Raw genomic sequence first — 21,724 nt, 5'->3', positions numbered from 1 at the left:
CAGGGCAAAGAGGAAGCCGGTGCCTGCACCAACAACCTTGAATTGTTTTTTGCCATTGTGACCGGGGGTGCCCGGGGCAGCCCTCACTGGAAATGCCAAGGGCAGGGCAGGCTGCAAAAGGGAGAGCAGATACTCCCAAGACTGGTGGATAACACTGAAGTTAAACCTCCCAACCAGTCACAAACTGTGCTTCTGATCCCCCGCACTGGTTATCAAGAAGCAAAAAAAAGAAATCACACAGCCCCTTTATTGCATTCCAGCATCTGGCTCCCAGTCAGCACCTAGGTCTGGTACAGTGAGAAGTTATTTAAAACTCTGCTCACATATACAAAATGTTCTTCTGACCCCAAAGGGTGAGCCACGTCACCAGGTAAGTATAGGTTTGGATCTTACTCAAAATACCATACTGCCAGCCAATCCTTTAGTATCTAAAACTAAAGGTTTATTATAAAGAGAAAAGAAAGAACAAGAAGAGAGATGTTAAATGGTAAAACAGTCACATACATACAAAGACTTCAAGATCCATATATCAGGTTCTTAGCGGTACTGGTGAGTTTGCTGGCTTGTGTGGATCATTCAATCCTTGTTTAGAGCTTCAGTTTGTAGCAAGGTTCCTCCAGAGGTAAGAAGCAGGGACTGAAGACAAAATGAACAAGATGCAGCTGCCTTTTATAGTCTCTTGCCATGCAGCCTGTGCTTCCTTTGTTCCAAACACAAAGGAACAGTGTTCCAAACACTGGCTTGAAAGCCCAGTTCTGTTCATAGGCACGACATATCTGGTATAATTCATTGCCATTCTACACTATTGATATTCATAATATCCTCAAGTGTCCCCCACATTCCATGCAGCGTCACACCCCACACACAAAATTGATGCGGAAAGGGGTGTTCCTAAACACTGCTGAATGCATCACACGAATTTTCCATTCTTGGTCCTATATTATTACACTTCTGGTTTACATCACAAGCATTAGTGTAAAAAAGAACTAGTTTATCAAAATCATGTCTGACTAAATCAGGCTCTTTATATACAGCTACCTTCACTTTCTGAAAGTCTTCTCATCCGATGTTACTTTAATGTAGACATTAATGCTCTCAAGGATGTAATTACCTTGGCATTTAGCCATGACAGCAATGTGGTAGTGTGCCTCAGTTTCCCTTTCTGTATCGCAGACTAGATTTGTAAAGGTTTCTCTGCTGTGCCAAACTTTACAATTACTTACAGGTACCAGTTGTAACATTTCACTATTCTACAGCTCTCTAGCATACAGCGTGTTTTTAGGTATTATCCCCAATATGTTTACAGGCTTTTTATCAAAGTCATACACATTGTACCATTTTACCAGGGTTGACGTCAAAATCAAATACATTAGAAGGCTAAACCTTAACAGTAGCACCAAATCTGTTACAAGTCAGTGTTTATAAGTATCTTGGTCATGGCATGCCTCTTGTCTCACTGAATCCCTTGCCTGGCCAGGTGTATCCTCAGTGCTACCAGCTATGGGCAAATCTTCCCTGTCCCTTGTTAGCCAGGTAGATTGTATCAATTCAGACACCAGCTTCCAAATTCTCATCTGCTACGGATTTCAAGGCTGGACACTCATTCTTCCCCTCAGCAGGACTGGGTCCTCCCCCCCCCCCCCACCCCCTTTCTCCTAGAAGGGTGAAAACTGAACCTCCCTGCTCACAGGGATCCTTTTGCTGGCTAGGTGTGTTCACCAACTGCAGCCCCTCTGTGCTATCAACACCTACACAGACACCCTCCTGCATGCTTGCTTCTGGATCCACCACCGCCAGCTTAGAGACTGGACTCTGCTTTAAAGATACCAAACAAATCCAAAGTGTCTCCGGGTGAGAGTTTGCCTGCTCTCCCCTGCATCCTTGTGGGCTCAGTCATAAGGCTGTTCTGCTCTGAAAAACCAGTAACCCAATCTTTCCTCAGACCCCGAGGCACAGGCTGCTTACTCAAAGAATCAGCATGGGGAACATGCTGGCCAAGCCCAGCCACTTGGCTACAGGGCTGTTCAATTTCTCTAACAATTCCCCGGCCCCAGCCTCCAATCTGAAACCTCCTCTAGGCTATCCACTCTGGATCTTTCTAAAGCAAAGTCAGTGGATGTAGACACCTCAGAAAGACGCTGGCAGTTAGGAACTGAAACCAGTCTCCCAAACAAACTGTTGCTTTCTCTATATAGTGATTCACCCTCAGTGAACGCACGCAAATCACTTTTACACCCATCAGTGGCAGCAAACTGTTTGGGAAAACTACCATGAGGAACCTTCTCCCTAGGAGCTTCTCTAAGCAACAACCCTGCTTTTTTCTGCTCTACAGAAGCGTTGCGCTGTGGAGCCACAACAAACTCCTTCTGAGTTTCACTTACACCCAGAATCATCCCTGGAAGATTAAGAGGATTTTCACATAACCCCCTTTCCGGCAAACGGCTACATTCCATGGTGAAAGCCGGGTTGGAGGCACCCTCCCTCTGCAGCTTTCCTCACTGGCAGTATGCAGGTTACCACACACAAGCTTAGGAACGCTTCCTTTTTGGGTTTCAGTTAAGTCCAGAACCGCCTCTGGGAAAACTGAAATATCCTCAACCATCACAGGCTGTTACACCTAGATGATATCCTGGTGCTTGCTAAAACATCTGAACAGGACCTGAAACATTTTGGTGTGTGAGAGAACACACAGATACTGAGGTCATAGCGAGAGGCAGGCAGAGAAAGAGGCAGAAAAGCCAAGCAGGAGGCTGTAAGTACAGCGTGGCCTTGGAAAAGGCTAGACAGAGCTTTTGGGTCTAGTGTTGGCTGAAGAGTCTCGGGGGCTGGACGCTAAGAAACGGCTCCTTTTGTTCTTGGGTCCTTCTGCGTTCAGAGACACAGGACTTGGTACATTCTTTATAAATAAATGAAGCTGCATCAAAGAAATACCAACTGTCCCCAATTTCTGCTTCTAAATGGAACATCCCCAGAGCCCAAAATTTTGACTAGCTGCTCAGGTCGAAAAGGGGCGATGTCCTCTTAAATCACTGGACAGACTGACACACTCCCCCACAATAGGGGTTGTTCAATCTCACCCAACCGTCCCCCTATGCAGAATGTTCCTTGCGGCCAGCGGGTGTTCACAGACTCCTGCCCCCTTGCAATGAGAGCTCCCTCTGTGTCTGAAGGGGATGGTAAGATGTGCCAGTCAGAGCCAGGGCCACAGAGGCCCGCTGGGCCGGGGAAACAGGGAGACACTGGCCAGGGCTGCTGCTGAGTGCTTTGGGGACTGGTTTCTCTGTGTATCTGCAAGTCACTCTCTTTTCTGAAACACCACTCTCCTGATTGCCCGCTCCCACACAGGATCCCAGATCTGTCCCTCCCATGCTACCCCTGACCATTTCATACCAGCCCTGTGACTCCAAGGGATGTTTGCAGAGAACACTTACAACTAGCAGAAACCACGAGTCTCAGCCCCAAAAGGTGCCGAGAGACAACGCACCCCTACTCCTTGCTGCTGGGGATCAGGGCTGCGCCCTACAGACATCTCAGTGTTTGTAACATTAAGTGCCCCTTCCTCCTCCAGAAACTGAGACTCAAATTCTTCAGAAAAAGAGCCATTAGAACAGGAAACAGCTCCCTGACCCCTGTAACAATCCCTCATCCCTCCCCTTCCATGTGATCAGTGCAGTGAGGGGCACGGATGGGGCACCGCAGCCTTTTGGTTACTCAGGAGGAGGAAACTCCTCTTCAGTCTCTGCCAGAAGTGTTGCCCATTTTTCACTGTCCATAATAAAATAATCCCTTCCAGCTGAGAGACGCTGAGTGAATGGCCTGGCAGAAACCAGGGCCTCCAAAGTGCAGCCCTGACTCCTGTCGTCTCCTCTGTCCAGCTGCAGCCCATAACGTTCACGGGGATGTTTAGGTGGCTGCTTGGTTCACACTCCCATCCTGGGGGCTACACAAACCATTCTAATAAAACTCTCATCTAGACCCTGGTTAACGGGGAGGTGGGAGGAAGGGTCTCCCTTCTGTGCACTGGCTGTGGGGGAGAAGGGCGAGGTGAGAGCGGGCAGAGGTTCCCCCCCATCAAACTCAAGGGTCAGGAGTCCCCGCCCCATGGGTTCGCTGGTGTTTAGCAAGAGACAACGAGTGAGCAAAGCGCTTCTCACACTGCGTGCAGGGATAGGGTCGCTCTCCCGTGTGGATTCTCAGGTGGGTGGTGAGGCCAGACAACTGGGTGAATCTTTTCCCGCACTCAGTGCAACAATGGGGTCTCTCCCCAGTGTGGATCCTCTGGTGGCTAGTGAGATGATGCAGACGGACAAAGCCTTTCCCACAGTCAGCGCAGCGATGGAGTTTCTCCCCCGTGTGGACTCGCTGGTGTCTAGTGAGATTTTCCAGACAACTGAATGTTTTCCCGCACTCGGCGCAGTGATGAGGGGTCCCCCCACGGTGGACTCTCTGGTGTCTCCGGAGACTTTGAAGGAGACTGAAACTTTTCCCACACTCAGCGCAGCGATGGGGTCGCTCCCCAGTGTGTGTTGTCTGGTGTCTAATGAGATGTTCTTGTAGGTTGAATCTTTTCCCACACTCGTGGCACAGGAAGGGTCTCTCTCCACTGTGGATTCTCAGGTGTCTAGTAAGACTTGATGTAAGTTTGAAGCCTTTCCCACACTGGGTACAGCGATGGGGCCGCTTTTCTGAGTGGATTCTCTGGTGTCTGTTAAGGGTAGACGAATACATAAAGCACTTCCCGCACTCAGCGCAGGCATAGGGTCTCTCTCCTGAGTGGATTCTCTTGTGCATGGTAAGAGCTGATATTTGGAAGAATCTTTTCCCACACTCAGCACAGCAATAGGGTCTCTCGCCGGTGTGGATTCTCTGGTGAGCAATGAGATGGGATGCCCGGTTGAATATTTTCCCACACTCAGAACAGGGATGGGCTCTCTCCTTTCTGTGGATTTTCCCATGTGCTTTGAATGCCTTTTTTCTCCTGAAGCTCTCCCCACACTCACTACATTGATAGAGATTCTGTCTCCTATGAACCGTCCAGTGATGGCTTATCAGGTCTCTCTGCACCTTGAATTCTTCCCTGCACACACGGCAGGTATATAGGCTCTTTCTGGGCTCAGATTGACCCTCTGCAGGAGGCTTTAGATGTGGCCTGGGTCTCCTCTGATGGCTTTTTGGGGTTGCTGGCTCCTTCCTGGCCAGGTTCTTCCTCAGCCTTTGTGACCTGCCCTGCCTCTTCTGGTGCCTTCCTCGCTCAGATTTCTTGGAATGGTTCTTCCCTGATGTCCCTGGGAAAGGCCTGGGTGGCTTCAGGTTGCCAGGCCCTTCCTCAGGAGTCTGCCCCTCAGCTCTGCTCTGGTTCCTCGCCCCTGCTTGGTGGGGAAGAGAATCCAGATGTTATTTTCCGTGCTGCTGACAAGGGGAAACCACTAATATTCCTAGCAGGGGGATGAGCCTGAGCCTGAGTCAGCCCCATGCCCCTCCCCTCCCCTCAGAGCAGGGCTAGCCCTCGACACTTGAGTGCAGGAGGCCAAACTCCCAGGAGCCCCAGTGCTGGGGAAGGAGGAGAAGGTCAATGTCCCACAGACCCTGCTAATAGTCCCCCAAGTCAATGAACATGAGAATCAGCCCCCATGATTCTCTCCCTACTCTGAGGCCCATCTCAGTGGGGAGAACAGCATCACCACACACCAGCACTGACAACCCTCTCCCGAGGGACACACACGGAACACTCACACTGTGATGGGATCCCAACGGCTCCGTGTTCTATGGAAAATGGGGGAGGGGGAGAGACTGGGGGAATCTGCGTAAGGGGAGAGATGGGGTTTCTAGGGGGATATCAGGGTGAGGAGCTGTAGCTCTTTTCATGTTTGGGCTTCAATCCCTATTGTAATGCTCTGGGAGGGGAGAGTTTCCAGCTGATGGACGATTCCTGAAATGAGCTCTCTGGCTCCCACTGGTGGAAAGGGCAGAGCTGGTTCCCTACCCGTTCCAGAGGAAGAGCTTTGTGTGAGGAAGAAGCCCAAGGAGCTTTCAATTGCCGACCAGTCCCAGGTCTCCTCTGCATCTGGAAAATCTGCACCAAGACAAAAAGTCTTTGGTTGCCAGCACATGGACCAAATGAATATCACTGAGAGAAGCCCTTTCCCCACCATCATAAATGATGCACAAGATGGGAGGTTATTTGGGGCTTGATTTTCAATTTGTATTGTGGTAGCACAACTGAGTTTGTGTCTGCATAGCACCAGGCGCTGCACAGAGAGATTGTCCTGATGTTGAAGAGTTTATACACTAAATACACAAAGGGAACCTGAGCCAAAGCAGTAACTTGCTGTTGTAATAATTGGGCCCATAAATTTACCCTAATTGGCCGTTTAATTGTAAAAACTGTGAGAAAGGTTATACAGTGTTACAATATCCTACAACAATAAATGTCGATGGGCAAAGGTGCAAAATATAAAAAAGAAGATGGAATTAGTCCAAACAGAAAAGGCCTATCATGCAATTCAAGGACAGTGTTAAAATGATGGCTGGTAAACAAGAGAAGTGTGGAACTGGAAATTAATGAACCAAAATGAATGTGTCAGAATTTAGGCCTAACTAGAGGAAAACTCAATGAAGGGCTGGGCTATTTTGCCCATTACTTCCTTTCTTGGTTTTTCAAAAGAAAACACTTGGGAGGGAAATAAAGGAGGGGAACTGAATGCAACCCTTGAAAGATGCAGCAACAGCAGGTGCGTGCCAACAACTGCTGCAGGGAGCGATATCATCATGTTGCCACCCTGAACTTCTTTTGGGACCCCAGATCTTCTTCACCCTTATCCTAAGAAATGTGCTAACAAGACTGGACCAGAGAGAGGGAGCTGGAGTATACAGCCACCATTACCAGTTCTGGCTAACTCCCCCAAATCACCTGGAATGTGAGACTTTGTCCCCTTCTCCCCCAAGCACCGTGAGTTCTTTTTGTTCCTCAGCTTATTTCTTCTCTTTCCTATTCTTCTCCCTTTGCTTTATATTAAACAAGAGTCTGGCTTAGCTGGACAAAACTGCCATAGTTTGCAACATTGCTGTAAGCCTGTGATCAAAGAGGCAGCCAAAAGCACTGCCCAGAACAGCCCAACGCTGGTACACGTTTGCCAGGTAGGCCTCCAATTGGCTGATCAGACCATGTGCTATGCCTGTGTTTCTCCAGCCAGGATTCAGCTCCAGCTCATTTCAGCTAACTGCTTCTCTCCTCCCCAAAAGAACAGTTATTACCATCTTTAATATCATCGAAAAGACTTTCAAACAGAGGCCTTTTGTCTAAAGACTCTCTCCAGCTAAAGGGCAAGGAAACAAGGGACACTGTCAAAATAAAAGTCACACCTAATACTTGACATTTCAGATGCCTTAACTCTTTTCCTTTCTTTTTCTGTATCATTAATAAAAGGTTAGAAAGAATGCGTCATGGTGTTTTCCATGATGCTAAACAGGCTACAGTCTCTGTATTCCAAACCCCAAAGCTTATTTAACCCTCTATAATACTGGCCATGACAGTGTCACATTAACGCCTTTGTCTCTCTGGGCCCATGTAGTCTATATGAATTAATACAACACTGTCCAAGGTCAGCCAGCAGCTCAGTGGCAGAGTGAGGAATAGAGTACAGGTCTCCTCACTCCCACAAGATGATGTTGCCTCCCAAGCAGTCCTGGGGAGTAATAAGGAAATCCCTTATTAATGTCAACTGAGAGCCCACAAAAGCGATGGAACGATGTTGGGTCTCTACAAAACTGGGCCTGATGTCGGAAGGGAGATTCCCAAGTGCTGCTCGGTCAATGATTCCGACAACCAGGGAGGGGTGACAAACACTCTGGTGGACAGGATTAGAATTCAAAATGATCTTTACAAGGTGGAGAATTGGTCCGAAATCAACAAGATGAAATTCAAGAAACAAGTACAAAAGTAGCTCGCTTAGGAAGAAAATATCAGATGCACAACTAGAAAATGGGGGATAACTGGCTTGGCAGCAGTACAGCAGAAAAGAACGTGGTGGTTATAGTGGATCATGAATTGAATGAGAGCCGACAATGTGATACCGTTGCAAAAAAGCCTAACTACATTAGACTAAAACACTAACATTCTGGGACAGAGGTGGGCAAACTGCAGCCCGTGGGACCGTCCTACCCGGCCCCTGAGCTCCCGGTTGGGGAGGCTAGCCCCCAGCCCCTCCCCCGCTGTCCCCTCCTGCAGGGCAGTGCGGGCAGCGTGGCTGTGAGCTCCTGCTGCTCTGAGCAGCATGGTAAGGGAGTGGGGGCGGGAGGGGTGTTGGATAAGGGGTTCGCAGGGGCAGTCACGGGACAGGGAGCGGTTAGATGGGGCAGGGCGGTCAGGGGACGGGAGGTTGGATAGGGGGTAGAGTCCTGGGGTGGGGGGGGTCCCAGAGGGGGCGGTTAGGAGAAAAGAAGCAAGGGGGGTTGGATGGATCAGGGATTCTGAGAGGGGCAGTCAGGGGGCAGGAAGTGGGAGGGGATGGATAGGGGGTGAGGGCCAGGCTGTTTGGGGAGGCACAGCCTTCCCTACCCAGCCCTCCATACAGTTTCACACCCCGATGTGGCCCTCGGACCAAAAAGTTTGCCCACCCCTGTTCTGGGATGTATTGTCAATTTGGCCAAAATGCAACAGGATTTCAGCTGCCTTCAAGCTACTCATTTGATCCCTGCACATCACTTTAACTCCTTCCTCACCTGGCCAGGTGCCACTCAGGATGTCCCCATCTCCATCTTCTGTGGGATACTGGACACACAGCTCTTCCCCTTGCTCTATGCTGGAGATCACCACTGGCTTGCGGGTTTGGATTCCTGCTTAGAGAAAAGCATCACCACCCCGTTAGATCTAAGCTAAGCACTTCTAGCCACGGAACTGCTGCACTTTCCGCAGCTCCATATGCAAGGTGCCAATTAGGCAATGAGCTAATCTACAGATCTGCATTTGTTTTCCATGGAAACATGAACTGCAGCTTATGGTCAATACTGCCTGCACATGGCAGTGGCGAGATATCTACACTGCAATTTTAGCCCCGCAGCCTGAGCCCCATGTCCTGAGTCAACTGACCCAGCTCAACCACAGCCGTGCCGTGGGTCTTTTATTCCAGCACAAATGAACCCAGTCTGTCTTTCACCTTAACTGTGGTGTTGGTGGCCTTTCATCCTGTAGCCTGCAGAACACACGGCCCTTTTCTGCTCGTGTGCTCTGTCTGGGGAACTTCAAGAGCCAGAATTCTCTTGCCTTGAACTGTGGAGCCCTAGTGACTATGGGTGGAAGTGCGTCCCCTTGAAGATATGCAGTGTAGTTGTAGCCATATCAGTTCAAAGATATTGGAGAGACCAGGTGGGTGAGGTAATATCTTTACTGGACCAACTTCTGTTGGTGAGAGAGAAGCTTTCCTTTCCCAGACCTGAAGAAGAGCTCTGGGTGGCTCAAAAGCTTCTTTCTCACACTCACCTTGTCTCCCCCTGAAAGGGCTGCTCTGCTCCATTAAACACACCTCTATCCATCCACACCCATGCACCCCTCCTTCCAACCCCATAGACACCTCTCCACCCAACCACTCACACCAATGCTCCACCTCAGTTACGGTGTCTCTGTGCAGCACCCAGTGCAGTGGGGCCCTGATCTCACAGACACAGCTCCTCACCTAACGAGACCAGAGTCTGGTAATTTTCCCACATGACGTGTCTGTAAAGTTGCCTTTGCTCCTCGCCCAGCAGGGCCCACTCCGCTGGGGAGAAATACAAGGCCACATCCTCAAACGTCAGCAACATCTGAAAGGACAAACAACCCAACTCAGCATGGCAAAGTTTACACACGGGTAGAGGAAGAGCTGTTGCAGGTGAGGCAGACGTACAGTGGTCCACGCAACTGGGAGGGCCCTGGAGGGTTTGAAAGTTCGTACACATGGGTGCAGGTTTGCCACAGTGTGAAAAAAGTAACGGACAGTCCTTTCCTCTGACTTTTTTTCTGTCTGTGACTCACCCCACAGCGAGCCCAGCCCCTGGCTGTGGGTGTTGTATTCTGGCACAAAGGATTACAGCACTGCTGAGGGTTAGTCCTCCTGACCCTCTGTCATGATGCAACAAGCAGGCCAAACTTCAGTGAGTGTTGCTGCAACCCAGAGCACCAGGACACAGCCCCACTTACATTTAGCCGGCACACCCGACCCTCTGTCACCAGGCTGGGGGGGCTGGGCAGACCAACCCTGAGTGGCACTGCGGCCCCTCCAGCCATGATGCAATGCCCAGAGCAGGGCACCGGGCCCAGCCCCTCAAGACCCTGCTGAAGCCACTGCTGCGGGGTGAGAGTGGGGCACTGGACTCAGCCGTACAGAACACAGGAGCTGCTGGAGCTGCACTGTGGGGTGAGCACAGGGTGGGTTCGCTCTCCAGTCGCTCCCCCCCGGGCTTGCCCTCTCTATGGGGCGGGAATGAGGGTTACAGTGTTGTAGCCTTGTCGGTCCCAGGATATTAGAGAGACAAGGTGGTGGAGGGAATCTCTCTTGCTGGACCAACTTCTGTTGATGGAAGAGAGAAGTGCTTGAGCTACACAGAGCAGGGTCCCAAAGCCCAGGCTCCAGCAGGAGCCCAAATGTCTGCACTGCCATTAAACTGCCCCTAGGCTGAGCCCCATCAGCTGGCACAGCCCGGCTGCAGGTTTCAGTTGCCATCTGCACAGACCCTGGGAGCCCCAGCCAGAGAGCTGCAGCTCAAGCAGGAGCAGCCCAGGCTGGTAGCGCTGGAGGCCCCGGGCTGGATCCCCAGCACGCTGCCCGATGGGGCGCTCACAGAAGGAACCTTCCCCCCGCGGTACCCACGGACCCAGCGCAGCCTCCCCCCGCGCTCCCATCGCCGGTGTGTGCAGCGGCCCCGGCCCGGCGCCGAGCCCGGTGTCCCGAGCGGGCCGGGCCCAGCCCCCGTGGCACAGGCCAGGGGAACCGACCGAACGGAGCCGCCCCCCAGCCCCGGCCGGTGCCTGCTCTGCGGGGAGGGGTCAGAACCCGGCAGCCCCCGCAGCCCCGCCCCGGGGAAGGGTCCCGCCTGCCCCCGTCAGCGAGCGGGGGGGCTCGGTCGGGCTCTCGCTGGTTGGGGCGCGGACCCTGCCGGGCTCCGCTGCACAGACCGGCCCCCGGGGGGTGGCTCCGGTCCCAGGCGCGGTTCGGCTCCGGCACCAGCAGCCTCCTCCCCGGGCAGCGATTCGCAGCCTCTGCGGCCGCTTCCCTCCCTCCGCGGCCGCCTCTGGCGGCGCCTCCCCGGGCCCCGCTCACCGCCCCGCGCGCCGGGGCTGCAGCCTGCAGAGGGGGCTCGCTCCCGCACGCGCCGCTCGGGCCGGGCTCGGCCCCCGGGTCTCCGCGGCGGGCACGAGAAGGTCCCTCCCTTCGCCCGCCCCCTCGCGCAGTCATGCCTGGGCCTGTCTAGGCTGCGGAGGACCCCGAGCTCTGTGGGTTTAACCCTTAACCATCTCGGTCGGGGAAGCGAGTTGCAGGGGGAGCCACTAGGGGAGACGGGGTGAAGCCGGTTCCCTGTGGGTTGGTGGCTCCCATCCCTTGTGCAAAGGCGGGTATCGCACCAATGTTACAGTGGGGGGCTGGGCGCCCTGTGTAGGGTGGAAACCACTTCAACCCGGGGGGGCTGCTGCATCTGCACCCCCAGCACCCTGAGTTCCAGCCCCCGGTGCAAAGACCATTTCTTGGTAATTCATCAGGGTGAGCGACGCCTTTTCAAACATTTCACCAGAATAAATATGGGTTGAGAGTCATGACACTGTCTATTAGCAAATTAATACATTATTTAATAATTATTCAAATCTGGATCTGGAATCAGAGTGGCTGTGAGTGATAAAATACGTTTTCTGGGCAGCCTAAGTGCCACTGTGGTGAGACAAGAATATGCCATTCCTGGAGCAATTATCTTGCAGCAGCTACATCTTCACTCTGTTCCGAACTATGAACTCAGTTTTGCTCATATTTGTCCTCATTTAGAAGACAGAAAATTCCAGATTCCACAGACCTTACACACCTTTTCTTATCTAATTATGCACACAACAGTTTAGCTGGCGGTAGACCATAGCACACAAGGAGCATAAAACCAAAGAAATATTTGCACTCACTGTACCTAGCACACACTTCATATTTGGCAAACCTTAACAGAGCATACATCTTGCGTCTCACAGATTCTGCATATACAATTGTCATAAATATAAAGGGAAGGGTAACCACCTTTCTGTAGACAGTGCTATAAAATCCCTCCTGGCCAGAGGCAAAGTCCTTTTACCTGTAAAGGGTTAAGAAGCTCAGGTAACCTGGCTGGCACCTGACCCAAAATGACTAATGAGGGGACAAGATACTTTCAGATCTGGAGGGGGGGGGGAAAGGCTTTTTTCTGTCTGTGTGATACCTTTGCCTGGAACAGATCAAGGATGCAAGCCCTCCAACTCCTCTAAAGTTAGTAAGTAATCTAGCTAGAAAATGTTAGGTTTTCTTTGTTTTGGCTTGTGAAATTCACTGTGCTGGAGGAAATGTGTATTCCTGTTTTTGTGTCTTTTTGTAACTTAAGGTTTTGCCTAGAGGGATTCTCTATGTTTTGAATCTGACTGCCTGTAAGATTATCTTCCATTCTGATCTTACAGAGTTGTTCTCTTATCTTTTGTTTTGTTTTGTTTTTGTTCTTCTTCTAATAAAGTTCTGTTTTTTAAGAATCTGATTGGGTTTTTTGGGTGTTAAAAATCCAAGGCTGGTCTATGCTCATCTTGTTTATTCTCAAGCCTCCCCAGGAAAGGGGGTGTAAGGGCTTGGGGGGATATTTTAGAGAAATAGGAACTCCAAGTGGTCCTTTCTCTGTTCTTTGTCTAAATCACTTGGTGGTGGCAGCATACTGTTCAAAGACAAGGTGAAGTTTGTGCCTTGGGAAAGTTTTTAACCTAAGCTGATAAAAATAAGCTTGGGGGGTCTTTCATACGGGTCCCCACATCTGTACCCTAGAGTTCAGAGTGGGGAAGGAACCCTGACAACAATGAACAAAGGGTAGAACAATTTAACTACTAGTAAATTTGCACAATAAAGCTTAGCACGAGCACAGAGTATTCTAGGAGATTTTAACTAGTTTGAAGTTCTAACACCCCCATTTCTTGAGTGGGAATAATGGTTAAAACCAGATTACAACTCAGCTGAACTGCAGCTGACATAACCAGCTCCAGAAAGAAAGGCAAGATGGCTGCTTCTCCCCAATATCATCTCCCAAGAGTGACTGGGACATGGCAAAGTCAGCACGGCAAGGAAGATTGCAGGCCTTCACTTACACACACAGCAGTGCAGCCATTTCAGACCCATAATTCTATTGTATTATGTCATTCTCTCCAGGAATGATGAGACAATAGTGAGATAAAGTCCCATCTCATCATCGCCCTCTGATAGAGAGGCCTGGCCACGAATTTCCCCAGCTTGAGGAATGGGGAGACACTGGCCCTGTGCTACTGATCGGTTTGATTTGTTGATGTTGCTCCTAAACCCTGTCTATTTAGGAGTCTCTCCCTCTCTCTCCTCAAACAATGCTCTCTGGGCTGCCTGTTCCCATGCAGGATCCCATCTCTGTCCCTGCCCCGTGACCCCTGGCTGTTTCATACCCATGTCACACTCTGGGCTGGGACTGCAACTCCACAAGTTGTTCACGGAAAACACCTACAACTAGCAGCAAAGCAAAGTTGCCCAGAGAGATTTTCCAGCACTCCTTGCCACTTGGTGTCATGGCTGAGATCCAGTGTTAGGGGTAATCTACACTCGAAGTGCTACAGCTCCTGATAGCATTCAAGACACTCTACGCTGACGGGAGAGAGCTCGCCTGTCAGCAGAACACCTCCACCTCTATTTGAGGCGGTAGCTATGTTGGTGGGAGAAGCTCCCCCGCCAACATAGCTCGGCCTACCCCAACACTTAGGTTAGCATATTTTACATCGCTCAGGGACGTGGATGAGTCTTCTGGTAAGTGATCAGTTCTAGTGTAGACAAGCCCTACGTGGGCATTAAAGGGCCACTTACTCTTCCGGGGACACAGCTCGAATTATTTTTTAAAAAGCCATTATAACAGGAAGCGACTGACATCTTGAATGTACCAATCCCTCACCCCTGCCCCTGGCGTTTTTCTGGCGTATGGCTTCTGATGGCACAAACAATGAATTAGATGTTGGGTAAGTGATCTCGTCACTCCATAATGGCAGCAGCATCCGGAGACGTCAAGCGTTTGCATCTACCATCAAGATGATAAAGAAGGCAGCCCATAACCAAACGGCATGTCCTGTTTGTTCTTGAGCCCCACAGGAACAGGATGGGGAGCTGAAGAAGCCCCAGTGGGTAGAGATGCAAGTTAAACCACCTGTCACCACAGTGTATCCTGTTGTAATGAAGAAGGATCTTTCTGTTAATACGATGATTCCGAGGAGGACGTGAGAGCTGATTCGGAGAGACTAGGGGATGGAAATCTGACTTGTCTATCCACCAAGAAATGCAGCATCAAACCAAAGTACAGTCACACACCACCTGATGTCGCTGTTTTCTAAGAAATGTTGTGTATGATTTTACTGTCTGACAGGCTCAACTATTATTATGCATTCAGCCAACTATCAGGACAGTTTGCTTCATAACTTTATCTCAAAGCCAAATCAAAGCACCCTTCCTTTTGATTCAGTACAATGAGGGGCACACAGGGGATGTCACAGCTTGTCATTAACTCAGGAGACAGAAGTTCCTTTTCAATCTCTTTGCCAGAATCTTTGCCCATTTTTCCTTTTTCCAAACAGAAAAATCCCAAAAGAAATAAAACAATTAATTCCATTTGTGGAGCCCGAGAGGATGGGAGCCGCAGTGAGCAAACAGCCTGGGAGAAACCAGGGCCTCCAAAGTGCAGTCCTGACTCCAGTCATCTGTCCCAGCTGCAGCCCATAATGCCCACAATGGAATGTTTCGGTACCTCTAGGGTTAAAGGCTCCCATCTCCAGAACGACACAAATTATTTTAACAAACTCAGCACCTAAACTCATGTCTGCTTCCTGGCTGGGCGGCTCCCAATGCTTGAGGAGACTCGATGCAGCCAGGCTTCCCAGGGGGAACAGGGAGCCAGGAGCCCATGAAATTGGCCAGTATGACAGCCAACAGCCAATGGAAGTAACACGCAGTGTCCACATGAACACTCCATCACCCTAACTACACTGACATAAGCCGTACGCCTCTTGTGGAGATGGAGTTATTATGTCAGTGTAGTAGATCGGTGGGAGAAAGGCTGTAGTGTGTACACTGAAAAGCTGCCTTATATCAACCTATGACTGTAGTGTAGACCAAGCCCTAGTCTAAGAACATTCATGGGGAGAAAATACCAGGTACTAAAGGGCTCTTTTTAATGTAGTGGAGACAGGCATAAGAAGAACCAATGGCTGGAAGTCAAAGCCAGACAGATTCAAATTAGAAATAAAGCACTTTTGTTTAGCAAAGAGGCTGATTAACTGTTAGGACAAACTACCAAGGGAAGTGGTAGATTTTCCATCTTTTGATATTTTCACATCCCAACTGGATGGTCAAAGCAGTAACTAAATGAAACATTCGATAATAGTGACGATAATGTAATTAAATGTAACGTCCTTGTAGGGGGAGAAATACCAAAAACCCCACTGTGGTAACATGTAACTTCAAAAAGGGAAACTGCAAACAAATGAGGACTCTTGTTAGAAAGCAATTAAAAGGAGCCGTCACAAGGGTTAAATGCCCGCAAACTGCCTGGGGACGATTTAAAAACACCATAACAGAGGTTCAGATTAAATGTATACCCCAAATCAGAAAAGACAAGAAGAAGACCAAAAGAATGTCACCATGGCTACACAGCAGAGTAATGGAGGCGGCTAGAGGCAAAACAAACAAACAAACGACCCCTCCCACAAACAAAAACAAAGCAAAGTAAAACCTTTAAAATTTGGAAGTCAAAACGGAGTGAGGATAACGGGAAGGAGGACAAATACTGGCAGGTGAAGTGTAACAGTATAATTGGGCAGGCCAAGAAATAATTTGAGAAGCAATTTGCTAAAGATTCAAAACGTACCAATAAGAAGGTTTTTTACATTCGTGGGGAAGCAGGAAGCCTGCGGAATAGCCAGCGGGGCACTAGATGACAAAGATTCTAAAGTATCCGGGGGGAGCAGTGTTAGTCTTTAAGGTGCCACCAGACTCCTTGTTGTTTTTGTGGATACAGACTAACAGATTTATTTGAGCATAAGCTTTCGTGGGGTAAAAAAAGATTCTAAAGGAGCACTCCAGGAAGACAAGGCCACTGCAGAGAAGCTCAATGAATTCTTTGCATCGGTGTTCGCTGCGCAGGATATGGGGAGACACCCCAAAAGAACAGCTCTGATGTGGGCGACACATCTGAAGTACTGACCCACCATGATGTGTCAATAGAAGAGGTTTTAGAACAAACTGAGAAGTTAAACAGCAGTAAGTCACCAGGGCCAGCGGGTATTCACCAAAGAGTTCGGAAGGAACTCTAATATGAAATGGCAGAACTACTATCTGTAATATGTAACCTGTCACTGAAACAAGCCCCATGGCACTAGAACACTTTTTATAGTGCAGGGGTGGAAAGCCAGCTAACGAAACTGTAAACCATGTTTCAGAGTAGCAGCCGTGTTAGTCTGTATCCACAAAAAGAAAAGGAGGACTTGCGACACCTTAGAGACTAATTTATTTGAGCATAAGCTTTTGTGAGCTACAGCTCACTTCATCGGATGCATGTAGTGGAAGATACAGTGGGAAGATTTTATCTACACAGAGAACGTGAAACAATGGGTGTTACCACACACATTGTAACAAGAGTGACCAGTTAAGGTAAGGTGAACTATTACCAGCAGGAGAGCAGGGGAGGGACGACAGACCTTTTGTAGTGATAATCAAGGTGGGACATTTCCAGCAGTTGACAAGAACATGTGAGGAACGGGGGTGGGGGAGGATTGTGTAATGACACATCCACTCCCAGTCTTTATTCAAGCCTAAGTTAATTGTATCCAGTTTGCAAATTAATTCCAATTCAGCCGTTTCTCATCTGTTTTTGAAGTTTTTTTGTTGAAGAATTGCCACTTTTAGGTCTGTAATCAAGTGACCAGAGAGATTGAAGTGTTCTCCGAGTGGTTTTTGAATGTTATAATTCTTGATGTCTGATTTGTGTCCATTTATTGTTTTACATAGAGACTGTCCAGTTTGGCCAATGTACATGGCAGAGGGGCATTGCTGGCACATGATGGCATATATCACATTGGTAGATGTGTAGGTGAACGAGCCTCTGATAGTGTGGCTGATTGGATTAGGCCCTATGATGGTGTCCCCTGAATAGATACGTGGGCACAGTTGGCAACGGGCTTTGTTGCAAGGATAGGTTCCTGGGTTAGTGGTTCTGTTGTGTGGTGTGTGGTTGCTGGTGAGTATTTGCCTCAGGTTGGGGGGCTGTGTGTAGGCAAGGACTGGCCTGTCTCCCAAGATTTGTGAGAGTGATGGGTCGTCCTTCAGGATAGGTTGTAGATCCTTGATAATGCGTTGGAGAGGTTTTAGTTGGGGGCTGAAGGTGACGGCTAGTGGCATTCTGTTACTTTCTTTGTTGGGCCTGTCCTGTAGTAGGTGACTTCTGGGTACTCTTCTGGCTCTGTCAATGTGTTTCTTCACTTCAGCAGGTGGGTATTGTAGTTGTAAGAATGCTTGATAGAGATCTTGTAGGTGTTTGTCTCTGTCTGAGGGGTTGGAGCAAATGCGGTTGTATCGTAGAGCTTGGCTGTAGACAATGGATCGTGTGGTGTGGTCTGGGTGAAAGCTGGAGGCATGTAGGTAGAAATAGCAGTCAGTAGGTTTCCGGTATAGGGTGGTGTTTATGTGACCATCGCTTATTAGCACTGTAGTGTCCAGGAAGTGGATCTCTTGTGTGGACTGGTCCAGGCTGAAGTTGATGGTGGGATGGAAATTGTTGAAATCATGGTGGAATCCCTCAAGGGCTTCTTTTCCATGGGTCCAGATGATGAAGATGTCATCAATATAGCACAAGTAGAGTAGGGGAATTAGGGGACGAGAGCTGAGGAAGCGTTGTTCTAAGTCAGCCAGAAAAATGTTGGCATACTGTGGGGCCATGCGGGTACCCATAGCAGTGCCGCTGATTTGAAGGTATACATTGTCCCCAAATGTGAAATAGTTATGGGTGAAGACAAAGTCACAAAGTTCAGCCACCAGGTTAGCCGTGACATTATCGGGGATAGTGTTCCTGACGGCTTGTAGTCCATCTTTGTGTGGAATGTTGGTGTAGAGGGCTTCTACATCCATAGTGGCCAGGATGGTGTTTTCAGGAAGATCACCGATGGATTGTAGTTTCCTCAGGAAGTCAGTGGTGTCTCGAAGATAGCTGGGAGTGCTGGTAGCGTAGGGCCTGAGGAGGGAGTCTACATAGCCAGACAATCCTGCTGTCAGGGTGCCAATGCCTGAGATGATGGGGCGCCCAGGATTTCCAGGTTTATGGATCTTGGGTAGTAGATAGAATATCCCAGGTCGGGGTTCCAGGGGTGTGTCTGTGCGGATTTGTTCTTGTGCTTTTTCAGGGAGTTTCTTGAGCAAATGGTGTAGTTTCTTTTGGTAACCCTCAGTGGGATCAGAGGGTAAGGGCTTGTAGAAAGTGGTGTTGGAGAGCTGCCGAGCAGCCTCTTGTTCGTATTCCGACCTACTCATGATGATGACAGCACCTCCTTTGTCAGCCTTTTTGATTATGATGTCAGAGTTGTTTCTGAGGCTGTGGATGGCATTGTGTTCCGCACGGCTGAGGTTGTGGGACAAGCGATGCTGCTTTTCCACAATTTCAGCCCGTGCACGTCGGCGGAAGCACTCTATATAGAAGTCCAGTCTGTTGTCTCGACCTTCAGGAGGAGTCCATCTAGAATCCTTCTTTTTGTAGTGTTGGTAGGGAGGTCTCTGTGGATTAGTATGTTGTTCAGAGGCGTGTTGGAAATATTCCTTGAGATGTCAAAAATAGGATTTTAAGTCAGCACAGAACTGTATCATGTTCGTGGAGGTGGAGGGGCAGAAGGAGAGGCCCCGAGATAGGACAGCTTCTTCTGCTGGGCTAAGAGTATAGTTGGATAGATTAACAATATTGCTGGGTGGGTTGAGGGAACCATTGCTGTGGCCCCTTGTGGCATATAGTAGTTTAGAAAGTTTAGTGTCCTTTTTCTTTTGTAGAGAAGCAAAGTGTGTGTTGTAAATGGCTTGTCTAGTTTTAGTAAAGTCCAGCCACAAGGAAGTTCGTGTGGAAGGTTGGATTTTTATGAGAGTATCCAGTTTTGAGAGCTCATTCTTATTCTTTCCCTGTTTGCTGTAGAGGATGTTGATCAGGTGGTTCCGCAGTTTCTTTGAGAGCGTGTGGCACAAGCTGTCCGCATAGTCTGTGTGGTATGTAGATTGTAATGGATTTTTTACCTTCAGTCCTTTTGGTACGATGTCCATTTGTACTGGAAATGGCCCACCTTGATTATCATACACATTGTAAGGAGAGTGATCACTTTAGATAAGCTATTACCAACAGGAGAGTAGGGTAGGGGGAGAGAAAACCTTTTGAAGTGATAAACACCCATTTTTTCATGGTTGAAGCCTTGTTGCTCAGTCTGTGTAACAACGACAAAAGGGGGGAGTCTGTATAAAACACAGAGGTAGGTTTTCTGCCTAGTAGCTTGTTTTCAAAAGGAGATTCATAAGTATTTCCAATACTATTTCCAGTGGCTTACACTATTTCCAGTGTTTTGTGGGCATTTAGTGTTACACTGTGTGACCTACTCTGCAGTGGAAAGGCGCTAATAAAGAACTACTCAGACTTTCATTCAAGGTTTTACATACAATAGTTTTAGCCTGCGGAAGAGAAGAATGAGGGGGGATTTGATAGCTGCTTTCAACTACCTGAAAGGGGGTTCCAAAGAGGATGGCTCTAGACTGTTCTCAATGGTAGCAGATGACAGAACGAGGAGTAATGGTCTCAAGTTGCAGTGGGGGAGATTTAGGTTGGATATTAGGAAAAACTTTTTCACTAGGAGGGTGGGGAAGTACTGGAATGCGTTACCTAGGGAGGTGGTAGAATCTCCTCCCTTTTGAGGTTTTTAAGGTCAGGCTTGACAAAGCCCTGGCTGGGATGGTCCTGCTTTGAGCAGGGGGTTGGACTAGATGACCTCCTGAGGTCCCTTCCAAGCCTGATATTCTATGAATAGTCCTGAAATTCAACTCTGCAAAATGCTTTCTAAAAAGTCCTGGAAACACGGAAATGTGGGCTGGGTCCTCTCTGCTCCCAAGAGTGGTTTTTTATCAAATGTTTTCTAGCAGGTGTTGTGATGATCTTGCCTAGGCACCTTGTTATAAAGCTAAAGTATCACCTACGGTTTTTGAGCTATAAGCATCGTGGACATAAGGTTAGTTTTACTAGGAGATAACACAGGGTTGGTGAACCCATACAAGAGTGTACCTACTGATCTTGCTTACTTCTGGTAAACACCTCAAGTGTCTCCACTTCTCATTCTCCAGAGAGATAATAACTATCCTGCCATGACCACTTATCCTTCAGCACTTTGCACCCTTCAATAGAAGTCTGACCACCCAAAGATTTAGGGGCTCCTGGCTGAGTGCATGATAGTCAAGGACCTTCGCAAAAACTCTCAAGTCACTTTGTGCTTTTAAAATGTTTGTTCGTGCCTGTGATCATCCTGATACTGAAATGTGTATGTTATATGGGTTTTTTTATTTCAGATTCTTCAGAATTACAGAAAACTCTTTTCCCCCCCTGAAAAAAGCTGTACTAGGCAAAAAATCCACTGTAATATACATCAGTATGGCAGGTAAAGAGAGGGTTTCCTTTCCATACATATTTTGTTGTTTTCTGAATATATTATACAGTATCTTCAAACACCCCTGCTTGTGCTTTTTTTGCAATTCACATTTTGGTGCTGTTACATTTCCTGTCCTGAGTGACTATGTGTCACGGAGTCACCATGCCAATGCTCTGGAACTACTCCATACGAAGCCAGCCAGGACTCTGGGGGAGCCTCCTCTCTGAGCATACTGTAGCCAGGGCAAGAAGCTTACACAGGTTTGACCTTCCTGGGTCTGACCTTGGAGCATTCAGCGTCCCCTTCCACACCAGGCACTTCCTGCAGCGAGTCCGCCCAGGCAGGCTCCTGGGGAAGCCAGAGGGCCCTGCACCCCAACTCCACAGTCAGACATGACTCTCAGCCAGCCAGTAAAACAGAAGGTTTATTAGTCGACAGAACACAGCGTAGGACAGAACTTGTTAGCACAGAAATCAGTGACTTTCAGCCAAGTCTATCCTGGGGGGAGGGGAGCCCAGAGCCAGGGCTCTGGCCCTCCCACTGCGCTCCAAGCCAGCCGAGACGGACTCGCTTCCAGCTGCCTGGCCCCTGCCCTGCCCGTTGCTCCTCCTCTGGCCTTTGTCTCTCTTCCCAGACCAAGAGTCACCTGGTCGCATCCTCTTCCTGGGTCTCAGGTTATGATGGGGTGGCCATAGCATCTGTGCAGGCAGCTGAGCAGCCCCCACAAAAGTCACACCCCCTTATTCCCACCACCTAGACATTGGTGCAATACACTTGGAAACTGAGGCACACACAAGATTCATGCAAAACAGTAAGATTCACATAGGC

General features: G+C 49.0%; 1 protein-coding gene across 2 annotated transcripts; it reads right to left on the bottom strand.

Moving 5' to 3' along the window:
* Positions 1 to 2,816: 2,816 nt before the first annotated feature.
* Positions 2,817 to 11,601, bottom strand: LOC140913665 (uncharacterized). Of its 2 annotated transcripts, XM_073350440.1 has the most exons (5): positions 11,295 to 11,601; positions 9,672 to 9,798; positions 8,722 to 8,835; positions 5,984 to 6,073; positions 2,817 to 5,369 (listed from the first exon to the last, which is right to left on the bottom strand). In XM_073350440.1, exons 1-5 carry the CDS (start codon positions 11,427 to 11,429, stop codon positions 4,078 to 4,080), a joined length of 1,758 nt encoding a protein of 585 aa, XP_073206541.1. In that variant the 5' UTR covers positions 11,430 to 11,601; the 3' UTR covers positions 2,817 to 4,077. The 2 variants fall into 2 exon arrangements, with proteins under 2 accessions (XP_073206541.1, XP_073206542.1); XM_073350441.1 differs by having other exon boundaries at positions 2,817 to 5,366; positions 9,672 to 11,378.
* Positions 11,602 to 21,724: the final 10,123 nt, after the last annotated feature.

The sequence above is a fragment of the Lepidochelys kempii genome, chromosome 6, assembly GCF_965140265.1.
Source record: "Lepidochelys kempii isolate rLepKem1 chromosome 6, rLepKem1.hap2, whole genome shotgun sequence".
In the NCBI taxonomy this organism is placed as follows: Eukaryota; Metazoa; Chordata; order Testudines; family Cheloniidae; genus Lepidochelys; species Lepidochelys kempii.
This window is presented reverse-complemented; position numbering and strand designations above follow the sequence as displayed.